The sequence below is a fragment of the Sinocyclocheilus grahami genome, unplaced genomic scaffold (assembly GCF_001515645.1).
Source record: "Sinocyclocheilus grahami isolate Dianchi unplaced genomic scaffold, SAMN03320097.WGS_v1.1 scaffold65.1, whole genome shotgun sequence".
NCBI lineage: Eukaryota > Metazoa > Chordata > Actinopteri > Cypriniformes > Cyprinidae > Sinocyclocheilus > Sinocyclocheilus grahami.
Window position 1 is genome coordinate 1,637,019 of NW_015505244.1, and position 20,316 is coordinate 1,657,334.

General features: G+C 38.8%; 2 protein-coding genes across 10 annotated transcripts in view; both read right to left on the reverse strand.

Annotated features, from left to right (window-relative positions):
* Window positions 1-12,016, reverse strand: part of LOC107584968 (phospholipid-transporting ATPase IB-like) — a 72,666-nt gene extending 60,650 nt beyond the window's left edge. For 2 of the 9 annotated variants that reach the window (XM_016271756.1, XM_016271755.1), the window contains exons 1-2: window positions 11,760-12,016; window positions 9,075-9,176 (exon numbers count right to left, since the gene is read on the reverse strand). In XM_016271756.1, the coding sequence (XP_016127242.1) occupies window positions 9,075-9,176; window positions 11,760-11,802 (145 nt within the window). In that variant the 5' untranslated portion in view covers window positions 11,803-12,016. Of the gene's footprint in view, window positions 1-284; window positions 516-7,175; window positions 7,546-9,018; window positions 9,037-9,074; window positions 9,177-11,759 lie in introns of those variants that run through there. The other 7 variants (XM_016271761.1, XM_016271757.1, XM_016271762.1 and 4 more) reach the window with 4 other exon arrangements.
* A 4,695-nt stretch (window positions 12,017-16,711) lies between these two features.
* Window positions 16,712-20,316, reverse strand: part of LOC107585002 (E3 ubiquitin-protein ligase RNF6-like) — a 6,499-nt gene continuing 2,894 nt past the window's right edge. Inside the window, exon 5 of the mRNA XM_016271803.1 lies at window positions 16,712-20,316. Coding sequence (XP_016127289.1) covers window positions 18,754-20,316 — 1,563 coding nt within the window. The 3' untranslated portion in view covers window positions 16,712-18,753.

The window sequence follows — 20,316 nt, forward strand, 5'->3', positions numbered from 1 at the left end:
ACTACGATTTAAAATTGTTTAAATAATGTAATTTATTTATGAGTAGTCTCGAGCTCACAGCTGATTGGTCCGTGAGGCGAACGTTCTGCGATGACGTATGGCTTCTATGCGTCCAGTGTAGCGGTTGCGTCGCGTGGGGTGTTTTGAGACACAGCCGCTTACTACGATTCCCTCTCAAATGTTGCCGCATCACGGACGACCGCCAAATGATTATTTTCCGCACGTAATAAATAATGTACGCTCAGTAAATAACAGCTCAGTCTGTATGTGACAGGAGAGTTTACCCAGCTGCTGCATGATCGAAAGCGGGCGTAGAGAGATGGACTACACGCGTCACTTCTCCCATTCCAGTCAGCCTCTAACAGACAAGCCCCAAACCCTCTCCCACCGTGTCATTTGGGCCGCCTCGGGCAATCTGTGGTCATTTTAATAAGACTCCACTCCGTTGTGTCTTTCCTGCTACAGAAGATGGTCTCCCTCCAGAACAGTCCGCGTCTAACCACAGCGTTCCCGCAGTCAGACAACACAAAAGCCTTACATTTAAAGGTGCAGGCACTGCTGGAGGGCCACAGATGTCCGTCTCCACAATTATGGATCGAAACGCACTAAACGTGCTCTCACTGACCGGCAAGGAGTCGCTTCTTGTTCGTTTGCTCCTCCTTGTTTCTGTAATGGAAATTCTACCTGAGGCCGCATGTACGTTTCTCAAAGGTGTTTGAAGGTCAGATGGTCAATTTTTTGCCATTAAGTAGGAAGATTTTTAAGACAAATGTGGATGGGGGAACAAATAATGGTCAAAGAATATGCCATTGAAAATTATTGACCACTGATCTGACTATTGTGGGATTAATGAATTATTAACATACACTGGGCCACATATTGCATTATTATTAGCCAGATTTTGTGCTAAAATACCATAAAGTTTTTTTAGGATCCTCTCTATGCATAATTATGATTATTGTATTGATTTGCATAAGATAGTTGCCATATATGTAAGCAATTGTGGATGGGGGAACAAATGTAAAGGTTAAAGTATATGCCATTGAAAAACACATTATTGACCATGATCTGCATATTATGGGGTTTATGGAGGGGAACAATTGCAAGCCATCAGCCAAACGATATTAAACCATGTCACAGATCCATTACAGAAAGAGTTGTTCAAGCCAAATTTGAAAATATCATATTTCCTTTTGAAAATTTAAAAATTGTGTTTAACACAGTAAAGGTATGAAGGAAATACTATAAAAATGTATAGCTTTTATATCTATAAAGTACTACGTTCTTTCACTGTAAGTTACAGTAAACACATATTTTAAGTTTTTTAAAGGTTATATATATATATTTTAGTGTTTTTTAAAAAAGTCTCTTAAGCTCATCAAGGCTGCATTTATTTGATTCAAAATACAGAAAGAAACAGTAATCTTGCAAAATGATATTACAATATAAAATAATGGTTTCTATTTTAATATACTTTAAAATATAATTTATTTCTGTGATGCAAAGCTGAATTGCCATCAGCCATTACTCCAGTATAAAGTGTCACATGATCCTTCAGAAATCATTCTAATATGCTGATTTATTATTAGAATTATCAATGTTGGCAACGGTTGTGCTGCCAAATATTATTTTTTTGGAAACTGCGATACTTTTTCAGGATTCTTTGATGAATAAAAAGTTACAAAGTACAGCATTTATTCAAAATATAAATCTTTGCTATCACTTCTTATCAATTTAACACATCCTTGCCGAATAAAAGTTCATTTCTATCAAAAAAAGAAAGAATAACAATTTACTGACCCCAAACTTTTGAACGATAGTGTATATTGTTCAAAAAGATTCCTATTTTAATGAAATGCTTTTTTTTAAAACATTTTATTCATCAAAGAATCCTGAAAAAAAGTATCACAGGTTCCAAAAAAATATTAAGCAGCACAACCGTTGCCAACATTGATAATTCTAATAATAAATCAGCATATTAGAATGATTTCTGAAAGATCATGTGACACTTTAGACTGGAGTAATGGAAATTCAGCTTTGCATCACAGAAATAAATGATATTTTAAAGTATATTAAAATAGAAACCATTATTTTTGAAACCATCTCTTGCACCATATCTGACGCTTTTTCTGCTAGTCATTCCTGCAAAACCACAAACCAGATGAATCAGCTAAAACTTGCAGACGTGATCATGATAAGGGCTGTATCTCCATTAGATCTATACCTGCTTTCTGACACTGCATTTTGCATAGTTCTCTTCCTTGTAACAACATGATCATAGTTATGAGGACCAGGGTGTAGATATAGCCAGCACTCATCTCTTCGGTGTCAAAGGCCAGCTTGACCACTGATAACTTGCCACTAACTGAGAATTGCGTTAACTTATAATTATGTATGGTGACATATATTATAGTCCTGAAGACACTGGCTCTTAAATGTGTTTTTATGGAGAAAAATTATAGCTAATGTGTCTTTCAAGGTGACACTGGGCACCTTCATACTTAATTGCAACTACAGCAATGAGCTAGTGGGTGAAGTTTAGTGGCTCTCAAATGGTTCTGCTTTAAAGACCCAGATTTTACATTGGACATCAAGTAGTGTTTATACAAAATTAAACAGCAATAACCTTAAAATCAAACACTGAAATACATAAATACAATTTATTGCACAGATCCAACTGGGCCAAATATTGTGTTATTAATAAGATAAGATTTTATTCTAAAATAGTTTGAAAATGTTTGACACAGCCTGTGACATTCAAAATAAATAGGACATTTTTCACTACACAATTTTACTACAAATTTTTAATAAGCATATTCATTTTGTTATCCTAACTTTTATATGCATGATTATATGATTATCTTATTATTTTCATTTACCATTATATTTTCCCTTCTGTAAAAACAGACTTGCGACCCATTGAGAACCACTGCTGTAAACATCTGTCATCTGTTTCCAGACCTGCCTCACTAAATAAACATACAAAGCAACATGCCCCATAGAAGTTAATGAGAGTTCCTCAGTAGGACGTACTCTGGACTAGGACCAAAGAATCACATATGAACCACTTTTCATTGTGAATCTCATATCCAGCTTTAAACGATCACTCTCGTCCTCTCACGCTTTCATTTTCTCTTTCTACTACTTATTCTTCCAATCCCGAACTCACCATTCACTCTTAATGATCGATACATCGATACTTAAATTTCATTCAGCGACAGATGAAAGCTTCAGTTACCCACAAATGGCTAGACCGGCAGACACTTTGTACCTGATTAACATCACAGAACTATAAAATCAGCCACATACTGGTAAATATGTGCAGTACATTGACTGGACAGACACATGACAAACTTTTCATAATGGACACACATGCTCTGGTTAAGATTATTAACAAGCACTAAATTCACAAGTTGCCCAACATGTGTTGATAAAACTGGGAAGCTGAGTGCTGCACTGACTTTTGCCCTCAGATAAAGACCAAGAAAGAATTGCTAATTGTTCTGTTTTTGAGTGTTCAGCATTTAAATCACACCCAAATTTGAACAATTGATAAAGAAAAGTGTGGCACAAAACATGGTTGAAAACTTGATTTCCAAAATGAAAAATATATCCTAACACCCTAAAACCTAAGCCTACTCTATTTTTTTTCATCTTTGTAGCAAAAAAAACTATTACAATATAAATAAAAAAATAATAATAATTATATATATATACACACACTGTATATATATATATATATATATATATATACAGTGTATATATATATATATGTGTGTGTGTGTGTGTGTGTGTGTGTGTGTGTATGTATGTATATATAGGGTGTAATGGTGCACATAGGTGTTTTCCGTATGGGTCTTCTGGGTCAGTACGCATGTGTGTATAATATAAATAATATGTACTATATTAGCCTATATATTTATTATATGATACTTAACCTATTAGTGATGTCTTAATTATGTAATGTATGTTTAAACAACATTAAACAAGTTATCACAGCCACTGTATGCAACACTGAATTGGAGTAGAAACATAATTTTAGGTTTAAAGGTTAATGTAAAAATTGCCTTACATGCAGTTAGGGTTGCAAAGGGGCATAAAATTTCTAGCAAATTTTTGAAAAAAAATAATAAATCCTGGTAAGTTTCCAAAAGTTCTGGAAAGTTTCCAGTAATTTACTGGAATTGTCCATCCCTTTGCAACCCTATGTGCAATTTTCACATTTGCATACAATTTTTTATTTGAGTGCTGATTATTATATAAAAAAATAAATGGCCATTAAATTCAATAGTTTGGGCTCTTTTGTTAATTGTAACTTTAATATTACAGTAATGTGCACGTAATAGGGCTCCATATAGTTTACAGCATTAGCTGAGATACTGTAGATTTTTTATCCTTAAGAAAATTTTTATAATAAAATGTATTGAAAGACAGAGCCACAATTTGTAAACCACTGTTTAATAAAAAAGAATCCGTTTTATGTTTAGTTTTTCCACGCTGTACCAAAAACGTGCCAAACCGAGCCTTTAAATTGGAGGTACGTACTAAACTATTATTTTTGTGTACCGTTACACCCCTAATATATATATTACACATATAAAGTGTATTAAAAATATACAATAGAAATATTAAATAGAAATAGAAATAATATAATACATTTTTAGTAAAACATTTTATTATTAATTATAAGTATTATTTTATTATTTATGATTAAAATTGTGTTAAAAATAACGTCAATTACATATGTGCTTATGATTAGTCATGTCTGAACCTATCACTGCGTTTGACCCCAAGCACAGTGTGGGGTGAGTTTGGTCATTTGGCCATCCGCCAGCTTTTCACCACTAAAAAGCAGCATGCTTTTGAATTATGAATAGCCCTGGTTGCATTATTCATCCCTACGCTTTTGTAACCGTGCTCACTTTACCCACCGCATTCTCTTATACCGCATGCATTCATTCAGCGGGCCTCTCTTATTCCATGCAATATCACTGCACATCTCTCAGTCTGTATTATACTGCTCTGATTAGTCAGACTATGGTCATGCTGTTCAAATGGGTGTCAAATTCCCCTGTTGTCTAGAATTTTCTGCCCCCCCAACACAATGGCACTGGAACTGGTTCAAGAGGACAGTGAACAGGCTAATATAGATAACCCAACAAAATCCAAAGTCAGAAAATATTACATGCTCAAGGAGGCTCTTAATTTGCTAATTGCATACAGCTACAGTCTCCCACTAGTGATGGGCGTATCGCCTGGTATCCAGTTATTTATTGAATTCTAATGCAAATATTCACAGAATTTCATACCTATCGGTACTGATACCTCTAATAAATATAACGTTTTTGTGATTTCTGAGGAAAAAATGTAATTCCTATATAGAGCCCGACTGATATGGGTTTTTTGGGGCCAATACCGATACCGATATTTGGGAGTAAAAAAATGCAGATATCGATATATCGCCCGATATTCTTTGTGTATATCATAGTACAGTACCAGTTAAAAGTTTGGACACTTTCCCATTCGTGTGTCCAAACATTTGACTAGTACTATATATATAGAATACAGTATATACATAAACAGAATATATATACATAAACACATTTTTTGCAATGATCACTCAAATGTGGTGATCAAACACTTATAATGATGTGACAAAGATATGTAATGATGGAAGCAGGGCATTTAACAACTTAACAATAAACTTTATTCAAAATGAGTCTGACATCAGTGCACTGAACAGTAAAGTTGAAGTTTATTCAACTTTAATTCAATTCCATTCAACTTTATTCCGTTGAAGTTTATTTCACTTTGGAACATTCATTCACGAATTTGCGCTACTGTCTTCACACACAGACGAAACTTACTAGAGAAGTGTGACATCATTTACCTCTGTAAATAAATATGAAAATTCACGTCTCGCGCACTTTAATGCCCTTTGAATGTAACGTGTACGTTCCCTTGGAACTGGAATCATGGCGGAATATCATGTGAAGTCCACTTTGCAGGGCACTTACGGTCGAATAAGACAACACTTGAATGTTGCTGCCTGAACAAGAGACCTCCTTACTGAAGTGAAAGTGTTGGCTGGTGTCACTATCTCGCGAACGCGCCGGCGGATCGCCACCAAATTCGGGGGATCCCTTCAGCTCGAGGAGCCCTCTCGAACGCCACCCTCCGCGTGTCGGTAGCCCCCCAGGATCGCTTGATCGGTCGGCGCCGGACCGCAAATTTACCTGCCCGTAACTCCCGAACCCAAGGGGCTATCGACGCAGGGGTGGTCTCATTCGAAAGAGGGCCTTGAAATGTACACTCGATTCGCATTCGAGAGGGTTCCTCGAGCTGAAGGGATACCCCGAATTTGGTGCGGATCCGCCGCGCTGTCATGGAGATATGGCCGTTCAAAGTTTCAATGGTTTTCCATAGACTTAAGTAGCAAACAATGGAGCCCGCTCTGCTGCACAAACTAAGTAATTACACCATTTCAAGCATTTTATCTGCTTTATATGTTCTGTTAAAAAAAAACTGTTCATATCGGCGGCATATTCACAGATACCGATATATCGGCGACAGGCTCATGTCAGCCGATAATATCGGCTAAATGATATATCGGTCGGGCTCTATACCATGGTTGTCTAAAAGTGCTAAAAGTGATTGTAGTTGGGGGGAGTGAATAACCAGCGCTCTCTTCCACCCTCAATACCACGACTGAGGTAAGACCCTTAAGCAAGGCACCGAACCCCCAACTGCTCCCCAAGCGCCGCAGCATTGGCTGCCCACTGCTCCGGGTCTTAGCCCTCAAATCAGACCTCATCCATTCCAGCAGATCTATTCAACACCACACCATCCTCCACCGTCAATGCCCTTGGTATAATGCATTCTATCTATCTGTGTTCACGATGTGTGTGTGCACTTGGATGGGTTAAATGCAGAGCACAAATTCCGAGTATGGGTCACCATACTTAAACTACTCATCACCTCACTTTTCACTTCAATTTCACACTAATTAAATAATAAAAGCATTGGTATTAAATAAACCACTGAGGATCTATTTTATGTGGATCAATCCTCGCAATCTGGCATCAATATCAGAAGTATCAATATTTGATCAGCCCATCCCTAGTTTCCACATGCTCACGTGTGGCCGCTCCACCAGACGTTTGGAAACCCATTACCTACAGAGCCGCGCCTAGATTTGTTGTGCCCTCGGCGTGACATGTTGTTCCCGTTGCCAAGGTGACCCACAGGTCCTGGTGGCCCCCAAGAGGAATGGGGGGGGTGCGCTCGCAGCTTGGGTCGCTATGGCGATGGAAAAGGGTGAATGAGGAATGAAAGCCTCTTACAGGCACAGTGACCAGGGAGGGTAATCCTCTTTCTGTCGGCTCTGCAACTTCACCTGTATCTAATCCTGACCGGGCTTTATCCCAGAGTGCAGGTGAGATCGTTCACTTACACCACCAGGCACGTCAGCCACCCGCGACCTCATGCACAAGCCATGCAAGCGTCACAGTCTAACCCCTGGCTTACTAACTACCACCCACACCAGAAGGACTGTTATTTCTGTTATGCATGCATGCATTTTGGTCCATCCCTTGATGCATGCTAGGAGTGGGCGATACGACCAAAATCTTATTTCACTTTATGAGAAACTTTATTTTTACGTTAATGATTTATATCAATATATAGTTATTTTTGTTATTTTATTTTTACTATTAAAAAAGAACAAAGGAGCAAATTACAAACAATAGGACAAATACAATAGCGCAAACATACAAATTTAATTTAAATTAGATTTTTATTTAACATGGAGTAAGAAATAACTGAAATTGAATTGAAATTGAATAATTAAATGTAAAAATAAATATAAATTGTTTCTTTTTAAAAATACAAGTTAGTCAAGTTCAGTCAAGAGCATAACATTTTTTGAGTTACTTTCTCTTTTTCTTTTGTTCGATTAACTTTATTGACACAGATGGCAACAGGTTTATTAGGCTGCTGACACTTTAAAGTAATACTTCACTCAAAAATGAAAATTCACTGAAAATTATCTCACTCTCAGGCCATCCAAGATGTAGATGAGTTTGTTTCTTCATCAGAACAGATTTGGAGAAATGTAGCATTACATCACTTGTTTACTAACAGATCCTCTGCAGTGAATGGGTGCCATCAGAATAAGAGTCCAAACAGCTGATAAAAACATCACAATGACTCTAGTCCATCAATTAACGTCTTGTGAAGAGAAAAGCTGTGTGTTTGTAAGAAACCAATTCATCTTTAAGATGTTATTAACTAATATTTAACTAATAACATTGCCAGTGACGGTTTAAAGCTAAAACGTCTTAAAGATTTGTTTCTTTCAAACACACAGCTTTTCACTTCACAAGATGTTAATTGATGGACTGGAGTCTTGGACTTGTGGATTATTATGATGTTTTTATTAGCTGTTTGGACCCATTCGTTGCAGATGATCCATTAGTGAGGAAGTGATGTAATGCTAAGTTTCTCCAAATTTGTTCTTATGAAGAAACAAACACATCTACATCTTGAATGGCCTGAGGGTAAGTACATTTTCGCAAATGTTCATTTTGGGGTGAACTATTCCTTTAAGACCTCATGCACGGATCCAATGTATTGATACACATATGATTTTCTCACAACTGATTATGTTCACTTAAACAGACATAACTGACTGTGTTTACATAAATACTCTTCTCAATGGATATTTTGACATAAATGTGTGTGTATTTGACCATTCAAGCATTCAATAACTCTTTTTAACATCAAGCAGTTCTCGCTCTATTTTCTCATTCAAACATATTTCTTTAACACACTAACATATAACGCAATATCTCTCTCTACGAATACACACTTGAAATCAACGCCACAATATATAGCGTCATACCGCCCAGCCCTAATGCATGCCATGTCTGTGTGCATGTGATGAAAGAGTGCTGAGAACTTTAGCTTTATTAGTCTATCCATGCAGTGTGGGCTGAAGGAAGGGGTGGCTTCATGCACCTGTGAGGCTCCAAGCAGTAGCGGGAGGCAGCGGCCCGCTTGGGGAGGGCACTCACTTTTCTCAAACCGGTCTGCCAGGTGGGGGCACATGTTGGAGCCCACGGGCTGGTCCTGCCGGAGGGGGGAGTCCTGGCTAAGAGGGGTCAACACTAACTGTTCTGGAGGAGCCCAACAAGGGTTGCCATAAGAAAAAAACAACACAAGATATCAAGTCAGTAAGACCACAGAGCAAAACACTCTTAAAAATGGGATGAGAAATGGTCACTGGCCGATACAACCGTTACTATTTAAAAGAACTCTTTCTCAATAGAAAGCTTTTTTTTTACATTGTCAAGGGGCGCCTGACATGTCAAAAAGATTCTTGTTGATTATAAAAAGGTTATTTGATCAAATATATTATCTTTAGCTTGTTGGCTTCCACTCATCACCTTTAAGTTAATAATGTCTCGCATTACAACACAAAGCAAGTCAATTCTTCTCTGTCTAACATGATAAACCACTCTGTTACATGAAATGAAAAAGCAATGCTTTAAATGTGTGCCGTCTTTCCCCTTAAAACGTCTCTCAGTTTGAAATAGTTGTGTATAATAATAATAATAAAAAAAATTTTTAAAAAAAGCTTAATATGCGAATAATTCAAACTGGATTTATAATTACCTGAGTGAGCAGACTTGTGCTAACGTAAACATGAAATTAAATTAAATGTTGAGTTAATATTTATTTTTCTCCTATGATCTTTCCACAATGCTGAATCTGTATAATGTAGATGACTATCATTTACAAAACACTGTTTTAATCAGGTGAGGAATAGTTACAAACACCAGCTCTAATGGCTAATGTTTAGTAGTATTTCAAGCAATGAATGATTTAAGCAGCCAATTGTTTCATGTATTCCTTTTGCCTTCATTAGCTTAATGTAGTTCTATTCATTTAATTATTTTAAAAGAAGAAGCATCGTTTGACAAAGCGTTTGTAGAAGTAGAACCCTTAAACAGCGTTTCTAAACTAACCGTCCTGGCATTCAGACATGAGAAAAATGTGACAAAAAGTATAATGCGTGTTTATTTTATATACAGCTTTATATTTTGATGTAAATACAAAAAAAATTTTACTTATCTGCAGTCCATCAGTTTAGTGTGATATATATTAATATTTATTTACATTTAAAGAAGTCAATAAAATAGATCAGTTTCCTACCATGAGTGATGAGTTTACAGTTGCTGCCCCCATGTGGCCTTTAAAAGTGATGCGCAGAAACACTGAACAGTGCAGATGATCACTAAAACAGGGCTCTTTGAAGAAACCCAACCCAAACGTTACATCAGAGGGTTATCTTTTGTCAAATGACTGTTAAAACAGCACACTCTAATCACACCATGTATTCAGAAGCACTTGATTTGACATGCATGTTATTTTGCTTCTGCTCCGACTTGTACACGAACGAACAAAGTGGAAGGAAAACATCTATCAGTCATCTGTTGAGGTGAGCAGAACTGAGAGGACTTACAATCACAGCAAACTGCTTTCTATGATGAATGGCTTCTGAAAGACAATTCTTCAAGGCATATAATAAATCACACAGCCCAAATGCAACTTTACCGAGGGTATCCAACTGATAAGAAAACTGATAAGTCACACGTTTCATTACAAATTAGGTTACCAACAATATGGCCCCTGCATACTAATTCCGGAACACGCTAGGTCAGAGTAGGCCAAACAAATGCTCAGTGTAATCCACAATGCATATGTGTCAGTCTGTCAAAAAGACTCCACCCTCAGTGTCATCACCCCACAAAACCCTGCCGATTAAACATATGCTGGAACAGACCTGCTGCCAAAAAGCTCTGCAATCTCCCAAACCTGCCACCAACATTCAAATCTCAAGAGCCGTGGACAGTACTTGCGAGGTACTCTTGGCCCCTGTTTGGTGCATACTTTGAAACCTAACAGGCAGTACACTGATGTCTGAAGAATGATATATAAGCTTTTCCTAAGATTTGTAATAATAATAATAATTCTCTTAATAGCTCATTTCCATTCAGAGCAGAGCCTTTAAAAGGCTGCAGTGATGCAGCAAGTGATTTTCTTTCAGTGGTTTGCAGACTTTTGATTTTGAACCTACATTGCATGGATTTGGAAATCAATGCTTTCTTGAATAAAACAGACCTTATTGCTAAAATCCAAAACAGATTCTTAGAAATATCAAGTGGATCTTTTCATTTTTGCATGCATTTAAAGCTTACATGCTACGCTTTCAGTCTTTGTCACTTTCAATCACGTTCAGTTTTTGTTTCATGCTGTTTAATTTGTAATTTTCTTCAATTGTTTTTTCCCCCAGTGTATATTGCATCCATTTGAAAACAATACTTTAAAAGGACCTTAAAAATATTTTTACAATTAAATATTAAGGAAGGTCCTTTTAAGGTATATTGCTTGAAGTTAATGCTAAAAATGTTTTCATCATTATAACATTTTTAATTTCTGAAATCCGTAGGTTACATCACCCTAGTAACCCATTTGTTTACACAGCGAAAATGACAGGTCACCTACAAGAGACCTGTGTGTGTGTGTGTGTACATAGATATAGATATGTGTGTGTGTGTGTGTGTATTATATAACAAATAATAATTTACACAGATGAACATGCGAATACCCAATGGTACAACATAGCACCGAAGAAAACACATGCGTAAACAGTGCCAATATACGTCGCCCATGTCCGCAGATTATGTCATGCTTACCTCCCTCGCTGTGGATCTTTTTCGACCGTCTGTTGAAATACATTCTGCACGCATGTGTGGAGCTTCCAGCAGCGGGAGCAAGGCGATAGCATACTCGAGCTTCAGCGGGGGTATGCGGGCCACAGGCTCAGGGATGCGGTGTTTGATGAAGGCAGCATAGCTCCTGATGATGGGTCACCCTCAGCCGCGCGCACTGGGTCGGGAACGCGCTTCTGCCATCCTTCTGATCCGTCTCATTATTGTTTGTGCAAATGCTCAGGCGATGTGGAGTATTTTCGCAGCCTTCTGAAGAAGACTTTAATGAAAGAGATTGTGGAACAAAGCAACATCTATGCTTCCCAACACAACATCAACAAGCCACTAAACCTGACCTATGATGAATTGGAGCAATTCATAGGCATATGTTTCCATATGTCCGTGCATAGTCTGCCAGGAACCCGCATGTGCTGGGCAAGAAGCACCAGGGTTGATTGTGTGGCTGATGTCATGTCACTGCATAGGTGGGAGGCAATCAAAAGATTCCTTCACTTTGCAAACAATGAAGAGCATATAAGAAGAGGCCCAGTGGCCCCCAGTGTGCCTGATCAAGTCAGGTTGGACCAAACAAGCCACTGGCCTGTCATGGAGAAGAAAGGGAAGTGCAAATACCCTGGCTGCAAGGGGATCGTCTGCATGAAGTGCAGCAAATGTGACTTGCACCTTTGCATCACAGCTGAAAGGAACTGCTTTTTGCAGTTTCACGGGATGCCATGAAATGTGACATGAGTTGGACTGGTACAGGTGCACATGGATGGACTGGGAAAACACACACTTTACTTCAGGGAGCCGCCTATCGTTATACTTGTATTTTTGAAGTTCTTATGTTTTCATGTTCTACATGGTATTAGTGCATGTTCCAAGCTAGCATATATTTACTTAACTTGTATAAAATACTTTCAAAAAGACTTGTTTTTGTTGTTGTAAAGTTTTTTTTGTCCGTTTGCAAGCATTATTATAATATTTTAAGTACCATTTTGAAGGTTAAATGATAGGAACCTACTTACTTTTGGTTTGCATGAGTTCCAAGTATAAAAATCTATCAATAACTAAAAGAAATGACCATTTAAATAGAAAAGAAAATCATAATTTAATAGAAAAACTACTTTTTTGGCCATATGGCAACGTTTTCCTAAATATTAACTATAGAAACAATATGCAACTAAAGAAAATGTCAAGGTTTTTTTTACTTCAAAATAATAATAATAATAATTGTATGTATGCATGTATGTATATATATTAATTACATAACTGGTCTATAAAAGACAATAGGAATATTCTGGAGATCCTGACATGGTTACATTACAACTACAACTAACAGTCTGTGATGGCCACTATGCATCAGACTCAGGGGCATAACCACTCTGTGTATTGTAAATAATTTAATGACATATACTAAAAATTATTGTGTAAGTAGTAAAAAAAAATATTTTAGAAAGTTTTGAGTCCCCCCTTCCTTGCCTCAGAGTGGTTTAGTCCACTGCCTGCTTTCCCCCTTTACTTTACCGACACACGAGTGAGTTCGGTGGGCGAGAACACAGTAGGCTGTCAAGGCTATTTTATTCACTTTGAACATCGGATGAAGTGATTCTTTCTCTTTAATACAGATTATGCTGGATCATTAATAAATTAGTCATGACAAAAAAAAATGATGATATCCAATTTAGACTAAGCGTTAAAACGTTAGCTTGTTTGGTAGCTTGTTTAATACCGTAGCTTGTTGGATACTAGTAAATCACCCACTACAACTAACACGGTGATAAGCCTGTGTGTGAACTGATATTAGGCTAATATTGTAGATCTGTTTTGGGTTTTGCTCAATATGATGTTAAGTGGCAGATGTGGGCTTGCTGCGGTTGAATATCTAAATAAGACATCCCCAATCCCAGACGAAACCTAAAATACTATGTGGAGGACGCAAAATAATTTAATCATTATAGATATGACCGTGTGGTGAAACTATTTTAAAGGGGTCATATGATGCGATTTCAATTTTTCCTTTCTCTTTGGAGTGTTACAAGTTCTTGGTGTATAAAGAAGATCTGTAAAGTTGCAAAAACTAAAGTCTCAAATCCAAAGATATTCTTTATAAAAGTTAAGAGTCAGCCACGCCTACCTAAAACGGCTCGTTCTAACACACCCCCACATATCTACCTCACTATGTGGGAAGATTTGCATAATGCCGCCCAAATGTTCACGCAAAGAAAGAAGGCGTAACTTTTATTCTCGCTGTAGTATTGTTGTTGCCGCCACCATATTGTGAAGGCGCTGTGTGATTCGGTGTGACAGCGAAACTACTTTGTTTGGACTTCCAAAAGAGGACGATATCTGCTTCGTCATGCCTGGAGCTGATCCGTGCTGGTCGCTGAGGAAATACAACAACTTTGCGCTGTGGATCGCGGGATCGGCTTTCATCGTGGACGAAGCGGAGTCCAGCCCGGGGTCGTCACATGTGGTTGCTGCAAGCCTCCTTCGTCGCCGTGTGTGACGCTGTGTTTTGTTGTGAAAGCGAAACTACTTTGTTTGGTCTTCCAAAAATGGACACGACTAGAAATCAGTGGTTAAGTTGTCTTTACAACACTGTTCCAGAACACTTCAACCCAAATATTCAGATGTGTGCAGCACATTTTATGGAGGACTGTTTACTGATCCTGGGAGAGTAGACTACAATGCTGGCTGTTCTCACAGATTGTAAGTTCGTTTTTTGTATTTAAAGAGTTTTTATATTTTATATTTTTTATATTTAATGCGAGTTTTTTGGGCAGTCTGGGCAGTAGAGTAGGGCTTGTTGTTTGTTATTTCTCCGATCACAAATGCAGACATGGTTTTATGTTTACGTGGCGCGATGCAACGCAACGCGTAAAAAGTCAGTATAAGTCATTATAATCCACAATTATGTCCCCACTGGATGCAACGAATGCCTCGTTTATAATGGGTTTTCATGTTTTTGAATCATCGCTCCGGCCTGACAGGGCATCATCACAGTATGGTAGGGGCGTAACATTTCCGACACACGCTTGAGGTATTCGGCCAATCATAACGCACTGGATAGCTGGCCAATCACAGCACACCTTGCTTTTCAGACAGATGAGCTTAATACTGTGTGTACAATAATGTACAGTATGTGGAAAATAATGTGTTTTTTTAACCTTAAACCGCATAAACACATTTCATTACACCAATTCACAAGATAATGTTCTTTTTAGCAACATCATATGACCCCTTTAACCAAACTCATATTTAAACACGGTCTCCATGCTATGTACACATGCTGTGTACACTTATCCATCCTTACAATTACAATTTTGGTTGTATTATTTGTGTCCCCTTCAAAAATTGCTCGTGAGAATTTTTTTAAATTTGTTTTTGTTTTGTTTAGCCCTTAAAGGGTTAGTTCACCCAAAAATGAATATTAGGCTGTGTTTTACTCCCTAGGTGTATATGACTTTCTTCTTTCAGATGAATCCAGTCGGAGTTATATTAAAAATTGTCCTGGCTATTCCAAGCTCTATCATTGCAGTCAGTGGGTGTTGCAGTTGAACAGTCCACAAGTCATCAAATAACGGCCGCGCATCCATAATAAAATGTGCCTCACATGGCTCTGGGGGTGAATAAAGGCCTCCTGTAGTGAATCCATGCGTTTTTGTAATAAAAATATCCATATTTCAAACGTAATAAACATTTTTCTCTCACTTCCGGTATGTCGTACGTGGAAGACGTTCCGGCGAATGACGTAGCACGTCGGTGTTGCGTGAAACACAAGCTAATTTTCATTTTTGGGTGAACTAACCCTTTATAGTTTTGACTTAAAATCAGTTCGTATACACTGCCATTCAAGTCTTGTGAATACTTTCTTCTTCTTATTATTACTTTCTTATCGTTATATTATTATTATTATATTTTTTATGTATATAAAGTTCAAATGAACAGCTCTTATTTCAGTCTTTTGTAACAACATATAGTAAATGTCTTTACTGTCACTTGAGATCAATTTAATGCATCCTTGCTTAATAAAAATATTAATAAAAAAACTTATTGACCCCAAACATTTGAATGGAAGTATAGAATTTACTGCATAAAGCACTTTTTCAGTGTATGAAAACCGTATTTGTTTGCTAGGAAGGAATAACAAAGCATGTCTATCATTCCATTGTTAGGGAGCAGAGAAGAAAAAAAATCAATGCAATTTATTTTATTACACAGTAAGAATACATATTCTTCTGTTTTAGCAACACATTATAACAATACATAGTCATAGCTCAATGATGTCAATTTTTAATCATTAAATATCTAAACTTTATGGCCAAAGATCCCCCACTCGCAGATACACAACAGCTCAAAAACCATTCTGATCCATTCAGCAATATACACGCATACTTACAATTCACACTTCTTACAGAACATACGCACATCCTCACAACATACAGACAAAATAAAGGGATATTTTAGTATACAAGAAAACAATAACATCGAGGACAGGTGTTGAATAACAGACTCTGTCTTTGTTTTAATCGAGATCCTGAAACATAAGCAGACATCTATTGTACATTGAGGAAAAGTGTACCTTGGAAAGAAGTCTTGTGAATACTTTCTTCTTCTTATTATTACTTTCTTATCGTTATATTATTATTATTATATTTTTTATGTATATAAAGTTCAAATGAACAGCTCTTATTTCAGTCTTTTGTAACAACATATAGTAAATGTCTTTACTGTCACTTGAGATCAATTTAATGCATCCTTGCTTAATAAAAATATTAATAAAAAAATTATTGACCCCAAACATTTGAATGGAAGTATAGAATTTACTGCATAAAGCACACTTTTTCAGTGTATGAAAACCGTATTTGTTTGCTAGGAAGGAATAACAAAGCATGTCTATCATTCCATTGTTAGGGAGCAGAGAAGAAAAAAAATCAATGCAATTTATTTTATTACACAGTAAGAATACATATTCTTCTGTTTTAGCAACACATTATAACAATACATAGTCATAGCTCAATGATGTCAATTTTTAATCATTAAATATCTAAACTTTATGGCCAAAGATCCCCCACTCGCAGATACACAACAGCTCAAAAACCATTCTGATCCATTCAGCAATATACACGCATACTTACAATTCACACTTCTTACAGAACATACGCACATCCTCACAACATACAGACAAAATAAAGGGATATTTTAGTATACAAGAAAACAATAACATCGAGGACAGGTGTTGAATAACAGACTCTGTCTTTGTTTTAATCGAGATCCTGAAACATAAGCAGACATCTATTGTACATTGAGGAAAAGTGTACCTTGGAAAGAAGCAAGGTACCCCTACATTCATGATCATTCATTCAGAAATCCTACTTCACGCTCTGCCTCACATGGGGAACGAGCAACACTGCATGAAGGGTACAAAATGGTAATTCAGAGCAAACAGGGCTTTCAGACAAGGCCATAAGTGAAACCATTGTACGTTAAAATACTGAGGGAAGGTAAGTAGGGCAAAACATATTTGTGCGGTACAGAGCATGTGATGAGAAAAACTATAAAAACAGCTAAACGTGAAGGGTAAAAGTAGGAAAACATAACAATACTTAATCACAATTCAATATCTTTCGTTGCCTTCTTTTATCATTGCATCACCCTGGAAGAAGTCTGGTCTATGACAGGCTTGAATGTACTGCCTTATAGTGCAGCAGCTGACAAGTGCTTTCAAATGATAATCAATTTCAGCTTTTCATTAAAACATTGTGAACTATGTGCAGGGGTTTATACACAGGTACAAATCAAGCATGCACTTACTAGCTCATACAATATCATATAATCCAATCGGCACTCCAAATCTGTTCAAATGCAAATGGCTTGTTCTCATTAGAAATGTAATGACACTCAAAGTGGAAAGCATATTTAGTCCACAAGGAAAATAATGGCCACGCTTTAAAATTGAGTTCTGTAGTGTTTGTGGAGTTGCTCATTGCCATTTCCCATAGTATAAAGATGCAGATGCATTTCAGCGATCGAATTTCAGCGACAAATTCATCATTCATATCCCATGACTATTCTTATCGACCCCATAAAACTCACACTAAAAACTTGCTCTGATTGAAAACGCATTTAAAAGAACACTGCCCAACATTAAGGAGCATTTACATGGAGGCCTCATAGAGCTTCAAAACCGGTGGATTTCTCTGCAAGCGCTTAAAAGTAAAGGTTTCTTTTGAAAAAGTAAATGAACCAGTGTACGGTTCTTTCTAGAATATGTCTTACCGTTAAAACTGAAAACACAGACATTCATATATTTACATGTCTTTAAAGAGATTTAAGAGGTCTATCCATTTTTTGAAACCACCAAACTTAAAGTTCGTAAGTGAGATAGAATTAAGATGAGGTTGCATTAGTATATTTTGGTGAAATTTCACAGGCAAAAAAGATCCAGGGTCTTTTGTGAATAGTGTAGTGATGTATGAAGCACAGCTCACAGAGAAGTTACTTCCAAACCAAGCTGCTTTCTGTTGGTCAATGCAGTGAATGAGTTGCCAATGTGAATTCATTGCAAAATCTACACGAGGAAATTGTTCGCCCTCACACAAAATTCCCTCACACATGGATACCCATTGAAATGACTGGATTTTGCCCAAGAAAATTAGCCAAATAGCAATAAATGTAACCACACCTTTAGCTGAAGCTAACATTCCTAACTCCGTCCGAGTTAGTCAGGCCGTCTGTTAATATGTCTGCAAAGAATAATGGTGAATGAAAGAAGAGGAAGAGATTAAAACAGTCTAAAAAAATAAAGCTTTGTTAAATCTCTGCATTATAGTCTTTTTCTGCTTTTGGTTCTACCTTTAGCTTGAATACAATGGATCTCAGAGAATGAAAACATTGACGCACTATGTACAGGTGCCACCGATGGTGGAACAAAAGTCAGTTGTTCAGTCCGTTGATTGATAGCTACAGCCTGACATCATTCCTGATGGCTGGACAGAATAGGCTGCCTGCAGATGGGGCAGGTGTTGTTTTCAGATAGCCAGCGGTCAATGCAATGGATGTGGAACTCGTGGGCGCAGGGCAAGCGGCGCAGCTTGTTGCCCTGAGCGTACTCGTTGATGCAGACGCTGCAAGCGCGGCCCAGCTCGCCCTCCAGGTTGACCTGACCGTAAGTGCGTGTCACCAGATTGTCAATCTGTTCTTTGGTGAGGCCCCTTGGGTGCTCCTCATCTTCATCTTCGTTGAGAAGGAAAAAGTGCGCCAGCCTTAAGATGGGCAATGTCCCATTTTCCACCAAGCTATTAGTGTCCCTGCTGCTAGGTCGTCCCTCCGTCCCAGTCCTGCTCACTCGTACTTGTCCTTCCTCCTCACCTGTCACTAAACCTTCTCGTACCGATTCCACTCCGCCATGGGCCACACCGCCCTCACCACTACCAACGCGGTACACCTGGGCTCCACCAGCAGAAGCGGAGTCCTGGTTGGGCGTGGCAGTTTCCGAGTCTGCTTCTGTCTCCATGAGGGAACTGAGCTCACCAAAGCCGGTCATGATCTGGCGCAAGATAGATCTTAGCGCCATGGAGCTGGGCTCGCCAAGGCCCGTCTCAGAAATGCGTCGCAGCGGTATACGTATAGTGCTAACGTAAGTGCGGATTCCTGCACGCTCGGAGCGCGAGATGGTTCGACGAAACCCCCCACTGTCGCTCTCGAAGGTGACTGTGTTCTCGGCGGCCCGAGCACGAGAGCGAGTGCGACTGGCAATGCTGTCCCTGTCCCGGTTCTCGCCCGGCCTGATGCGCCGTACCTGGAGGTCCAGCATGATAGTGGGGTGGCGCCGCACACCTTCAGCACCTGATACAGGCGTCTCCCCCTCTTCCTCACCAGCCTCCGGAGGATCCGTAGGAGCAGCTGGCTCTACAGCGGCCTCACCCATCTCCATAGCAACAGCGGTACTTCCGGTGGACTCCACTGGGGTGGCACTGCTGCTATGGGTGGGGCTAACGCTGGAGGCAGGGTTTCTGTCCAGGGGGGAGCGGCTACGTCTCGAAGAGCGAGACAAAACCCCACCTGCTCCTGTTGCCCTGCGCACGCGACCACGTGAACGAGTCCTGCTGTTTCGTGGCTCACGGGCAGCTGGCACCACCTGGGGGCTGGACTGAGGCAGAACAGTGGGGCAGTCTGGGTCTTCATTTCCATTCTGCCCCTCCCCTGCGTTAACTGAGGAGGTTGTGACCTGTATTTGACCCCTTACGGCACCATTATCCTGCTCTTGTGACTGAAAAGCAAGTGGAGCCTGTGGAGGAGGAGAGCTTGGCAAAGAAGGCAAGTTCCTCCTAAGAGCTGTGGTAGGAGCCTGTGAGGTCAGAGGTGGCGTTACAGGTGGAGCCGTGCTACTGCGAGTGCGGCGAACCGGGGCCCTCCTTCCCAGGGTGGGCCTGGCCGTAGAGTACGACGTGGGGTGTTGAAGTGAGTAAGGTGCAGACCTTGAGGGGTTGTAAGGTGTCGTGGGTGCAGAGGCAGACGACTCTGGGGGAGGGGGAGG